The following is a 6,000-nucleotide window of genomic DNA, read 5'->3' as shown; positions in this document are numbered from 1 at the left end:
AAGCCCTATGAATGCAATGCATGTGGGAAATCCTTCTGTAAAAAGTCAAAATTTATTATACACCAGAGGACTCATACAGGAGAGAAACCTTATGAATGTAACCAATGTGGGAAATCCTTCTGCCAGAAGGGAACCCTCACTGTACATCAGCGAACACACACAGGGGAGAAGCCCTATGAATGTACTGAATGTGGGAAAACTTTCTACCAGAAGTTACACCTCATTCAACATCAGAGAACTCACTCAGGAGAGAAGCCCTATGAATGTAGTTATTGTGGAAAATCATTTTGCCAGAAGACACATCTCACACAACACCAGAGAACACATTCAGGAGAGAGACCCTATGTTTGTCATGACTGTGGAAAAACCTTCTCCCAGAAGTCAGCACTTAATGACCATCAGAAAATTCACACAGGCGTGAAACTCTATAAGTGCAACGAGTGTGGGAAATGTTTCTGCCGCAAGTCTACTCTGACTACACACCAGAGGACACACACAGGAGAGAAACCCTACGAGTGCAATGAATGTGGGAAATTCTTCTCTCGGTTGTCATATCTCACTGTACATTACAGAACTCATTCAGGAGAGAAGCCCTATGAATGTAACGAATGCGGGAAAACCTTCTACCTGAACTCAGCCCTCATGAGACATCAGAGAGTCCACACAGGAGAGAAGCCCTATGAATGTAATGAATGTGGAAAGTTATTCTCCCAGTTGTCATACCTCACTATACATCATAGAACTCACTCAGGAGTGAAACCCTATGAATGTAACGAATGTGGGAAGACCTTCTACCAGAATTCAGCCCTTTGTAGACATCGGAGAATACATAAAGGAGAGAAGCCCTATGAATGTTACATATGTGGGAAGTTCTTCTCTCAGATGTCATACCTCACTATACATCACAGAATTCATTCAGGAGAGAAGCCCTATGAATGTACTGAATGTGGGAAAACCTTCTGCCAGAATTCAGCTCTTAATAGACATCAGAGAACACACACAGGAGAGAAAGCCTATGAGTGTTGTGAATGTGGGAAGTTCTTCTCTCAGATGTCATATCTCACTATCCATCATCGAATTCATTCAGGAGAGAAGCCTTTTGAATGTAACGAATGTGGGAAAGCGTTCTCTCGGATGTCATACCTTACGGTACATTATAGAACTCATTCAGGAGAGAAGCCCTATGAATGTAACGAATGTGGGAAAAAATTCTACCACAAATCAGCCTTCAATAGCCATCAGAGAATTCATAGGAGAGGGAATATGAACGTACTTGACGTGGGAAGGCTTCTCTGAAGTCACACCTCATTTAATGTCACAGAACCTTCAATATTCCTACCATCCTAAGACAGTTCACAAAGGTGAGTGTGGACAAGCCTTCAAGCATTATAGTCAGACTTGGAATCTGGAAGTTCACAGGATGGAAACCACAACTGTAACTAGGCCCCATGATGGGTTGATAAGAGTAAAAATTTATTGATACTTAAATTGTACATAGTTTCACCATGGATTCAAACTGTTTCACATATCAGGGAATTCAGACCAAGGGAAAATCTCTCAACTTAAGGAATGTGGAGAACATATTCTGTTGGAAATTATGAATACTGAAAGTTATGTTTCTGATAAAATATAAAGCTTTTTGTAAAAAACAAGCTACAGAAGATGGCTGTTGTGAATAAACATGCTCCTTATGTAAATAGAAGCTGTAAAGTTGTCAGGTAGCTAATCAAGACAGCAACATGGCAACATTAAGCTCATATATGAGTGGGTCCTGAGGATGTAGGACTAATGCTTTTGAGGGTGTTTTGGTCTGTTTGTTTGCTTTTTAAGATGCTGCATTACAGGAATTGTTCAGTTTGAATCATGTTTGAAAAGGCATCTTATCCTTATTAGAATAATTTCTAAGACATATGGTAAAGACCCATTTTAAGTAGCACCACTATGTTAGTATCTTAATTACTGAACTAATATTTGAAAGATATGAAGTATGCTTCTTTTTGTAATCTTCCCTGGCATTTATAAATGCATTTTATCATTGGTAATGAACTAAGTCTTCCATAAGGGAGCCAGTGTTTTTAATAATGTTTTCAACTGTATCTGAATTAGCAAGAGAAAGAAATCTATGCAAAAAATAGAAAATGGCATAGATAATTTACAATTGTTAATGCCAGAAGTCTGTAGTGAGGAACATAGGACTCATTGCACTCAGTACAGTTTTTTAGATGAACCTAAAATAGTTTCATTTTAATCTAATTTTTTTCATCTACGGTTTTTTATTTAGATGCCTACCTAAGTGTAAGTGTGCAGAGCACACATGATGTGTAACCTAGGAATTAATTTTATTTGATACGATGGTATTTTTAAACACTGTGCTTTGCTCCTTCCTGAATGGATTAAGAGTGGGTTCATATGGCTTTGTAGCTGGCATTGTTGGGTGACCACCCTAGTCACTCGCTCCTTATTGTTGGCTGGCCAAGTTTGGGTATCCATTCCTCCTGACAGAACAGAAAAATCCTGATTAGTTTCAGCCAATAATGATAACCCCTTTCTCATGGCCAGCAACTGGTTTAGAGTGGTCCAAGGACCCATTCTAGACAAATAAAGGAAACATCTGACAGGTTATTTCTGGAAAAGTTTTCTTCAAAGCTTCAAGGAATCATGCTGGGTGAAATGGAACCTTGTTGAACTTTTCCTCCTCTGGATGTGATGCCTGGCTCTGTCTTTCAGCAATGAATTATGATATAATTTGTACATGGCAGAGCAGAAAGATTGGAAGAACCTGGGACCTGGGCAATGCTCTTGAGCCACTGAACCAGCCAGCCATGTAGCCATTCCACTCTGGACTGTTTCTTTTCTGAAAGACTAAATTTATTTTTAAGATGATTGATTTAGGTTGTTTTTAGGGATAACTAAAGATACAGAGTTTGTAGGAGTTACGCGATTGAGAAGTGGACTTTAGGCAAATCATTTATTTTGAGCTGTTGATTTTGATTTCGAATTTTCTGTAAATTTTGGTGTAAATAGTTTAAGAATTAGAAAACCTGAAACCATTAAATGTGTATGTTTTTCTAAATTGTTATGTTACTAAGAACCTCTGGAACCTGATATGATGTCAGGTATATCTTTCTTTTGGTAATGCATGACATAAATTTTGTTTAGGTTAATTTGTTATTCATGGATCATTGCTACCATGTTGTTGACAATATATGGTGTCAGGTAAGGACCTACTTCTGTTGTCCAGTAATTAGCCTGATAGCCTGTATTATTTGAGTAATTCACCCCTTACCACGGAGATGAAATGCCATGTTTCTCATGTATTTCTATCACTCATGGCACCTGTTTTTTGTTGCTTATCACTTTTCCACCATATTTGTCTAGATGATCTTGAGTCTGCTACATAACAGGAATTAAAATTCTGGTAGAGTGTATAATAGTTTTATGTAGCAACTATATATAGTATATTTGTTGAAATGATATTTGCAGAGGTTTCCTACACTAGAGGGAAGTAGCTTAAATAAACACTATGCATTTTAAGTAAAATATTTGAAAAGTTTAAATGGTTTACCACATTCTTTTTCTCTTATGGAGTGCCTGACATGAAAGGGTCCTGTACATGTAAGTGGTCGTGGTCCTCAACTGCCTCTTCAGTAATGCAGTCATGGGATTTCTTTATTGTTTCAGAGATGTCAGTGTTTTCTGAAGTTAGGATCTATAGCATGTTCTGATTCAACTGGCATTGATTTTTTTTCTTCCTTAGAGGTACTTAAAATAATGGGTTGTCTTAGATTTGATGGAATGCAGTATTTGAAAAGTTTTTAACTATTCCTGGCAAGGCCTAAGTTCATGAAAGAAGGCACCACAGGGGATGGTTCTGTTTCCCCACCCAGCAGCAAACCGAATGTGGAATTGGGCAGAGCCAGGAGTACTTGCTCTTTATACACAGTGACCTCATACTGTGGAGTGTGAGCAGATTTGGAACTCCCAGGGGGTTTCCAAGGGCTGAGCAGGAGGTCGACCCCTCCTGGCACATAGAGGTGAGATTCCCCCAGGTTTTTTTGTCTGTTTTTTCAGTTATAGTGAAATGGTGGTTCATTTGATGCTTCTGTGGCCTCTCAAAACAGGTCAAAATGAAGACCATTCCTAACACCAGGGCCCTCTTCTGAGGCAACAGAGAGTCACCCTCTCTTTATTCCACCTCAGCGTGGCTGGCTGGGCTGTCCACTCTAGCACCCCAAAGAAAGTTGTATGGATAGATACTGGTAAGGATGTATTGGTATGTTTGTATACTGTGGAAGTATAAAATGATACAGGCATCTGGGAAACTAACCTGGAAATACCTTTTAAATTCAATAATATGTGTGCTTTATCATGCAGTAGTACCCCAATCTGTTGATAGATCCCAGAGAAATACACAGGAGGAATTTCACCACAGCAGGACTTTTGAGATATCCTAGGTGACTGTCATTAGAAGAGGTGAGTAAAATGTGGATCAAGCAGTGGGGTGGTGTCCAGCAGTTAGCAGTGTGTGCTCTGTTGTAGCACAGCTGATTAACACTTTTAGATATGAATGAAAGAAAAATGGATGGAATGAGATTTCGTGCAACTAAAAAATGTTTACATCAATTAAGTTACACACACACCCTCTATATGTGCTTAAGGTCATACCTTCATCAGTGTGAGTACCTGTGGGGGAAGGGATGGAATTGGGGTTTGGCATGAAGACACAGTGGGGTCCACACAGAAACCAATGCTGATAAAATAAGCATGTTTTCACTGAGTAGTACAGTTAACACTGTGCCCAGGACTCCTCCAGAAATACGAAGACATGCACACAGGAAAATTAAAGGCTCCTAATTAAAATCCCCAATAATGTTTTATTCTGTTCAGTTTTAGCCAGAATTTTATAGCTTAGGTACCTAAATGGTGCCTTCTGTGCCTTTTCTGGCAACTTCTACCCAAGCCAACTTTCAGGAAAATGGCACAGCTGCTTGTAAACGTTCTTATGATAAAAGAGTTCTACATGTGAGTGTCTGCATCACTTTGTAGAACTCAGTGTAATAAACTGGGCTGCTGACTGTACTACAGTGTTACCCTGCTGTTTATGAAAGAGATTCCCCCTTCAGTTTCAACTGGCACATCACTGGAGATTTGACTTCTCAACTTACCTTTCAGGTAGGTGTGGCCAGGTGATTATGTTGGAGCCCATTAGGGAAATCTGTGTCATCCTCTGAGTCACATTCTTAAAAGTTGGTTCTTCACTGCCTTTCCTCCTTCCCTTGCTTGGGCTGTGTTTGATAGAACTTATTATTCTAAAACATATAAAAACCATTCTTGGTTTATGCTGTACAAAAAAGAGGCAGTAGGCCAAATTTGGCCTATGATCCATATTTTGCCAACTCCTGCTTAGGGGATGGAAAAGTAATACGTTGAAGGGAAACTTTTCTCTGGATAACACCATGGAACGGGATGGGGAGGGTCCCCTACCTCCCTGGACCCCCTGTTTGGAATTGTACATGAGATTTCAATCTCTTGGTTCAGCCACTTTGCTTGGCAGCCAATCTGACACTTACACAGAATTAGCCAACAAAAAATGAACTGCAGTCATGTCTTCTAAAATGCAACCTATGCCTTCCTCCAAAATGATGAAATACAAGAGTGAGTCTTAGAAAGTAAAAGGCAGCCCACTCAAAATCTTTTCAACAATAATCTTTTCAACAAGATTATTTGTGGAATCAACAGAATCCTAATAAATACTAGCACACTGTAATAGTATTAAATTCCTAATTAAATATGCAGTATTTTAGAAAAATGTGTGCGCCCGCCCCCCCCCCCAAAGAAAAAGAAAAATGTTCACCCAGATCTTGGTTTGTAATTATTCTCCACTAAATGGAACCAGAGCTTTTAAGAGTAAAAGCTTATTCCAATGCTGATTAGGAAAATTAGGTGTAGAACAGTCATTTGTATGAGCAATCAGGAAGTGCTCGAAAACTGACGGGAAGT

At 39.2% G+C, this 6,000-nt stretch overlaps 1 protein-coding gene across 3 annotated transcripts in view; it reads left to right on the top strand.

Moving 5' to 3' along the window:
* The window catches only part of ZNF12 (zinc finger protein 12), a 22,880-nt gene that overhangs the window by 5,008 nt on the left and 11,872 nt on the right, over positions 1-6,000 (top strand). For 2 of the 3 annotated variants that reach the window (XM_029219546.1, XM_029219548.1), the window contains 2 exons: positions 1-4,259; positions 4,397-5,172. The exon at positions 1-4,259 is cut by the window's left edge and continues 1 nt beyond it. In XM_029219546.1, the coding sequence (XP_029075379.1) occupies positions 1-1,296 (1,296 nt within the window). In that variant the 3' untranslated portion in view covers positions 1,297-4,259; positions 4,397-5,172. The remainder of the gene's footprint in view (positions 4,260-4,396; positions 5,173-6,000) is intronic. The other variant, XM_029219547.1, reaches the window with a different exon arrangement.

Source organism: Monodon monoceros, unplaced genomic scaffold (genome assembly GCF_005190385.1).
Source record: "Monodon monoceros isolate NGI ecotype Baffin Bay Population unplaced genomic scaffold, NGI_Narwhal_1 Super_Scaffold_13, whole genome shotgun sequence".
In the NCBI taxonomy this organism is placed as follows: Eukaryota; Metazoa; Chordata; class Mammalia; order Artiodactyla; family Monodontidae; genus Monodon; species Monodon monoceros.
The sequence above is the reverse complement of the archived record's forward strand: the minus strand, read 5'-3'. Positions and strand labels throughout refer to the sequence as shown.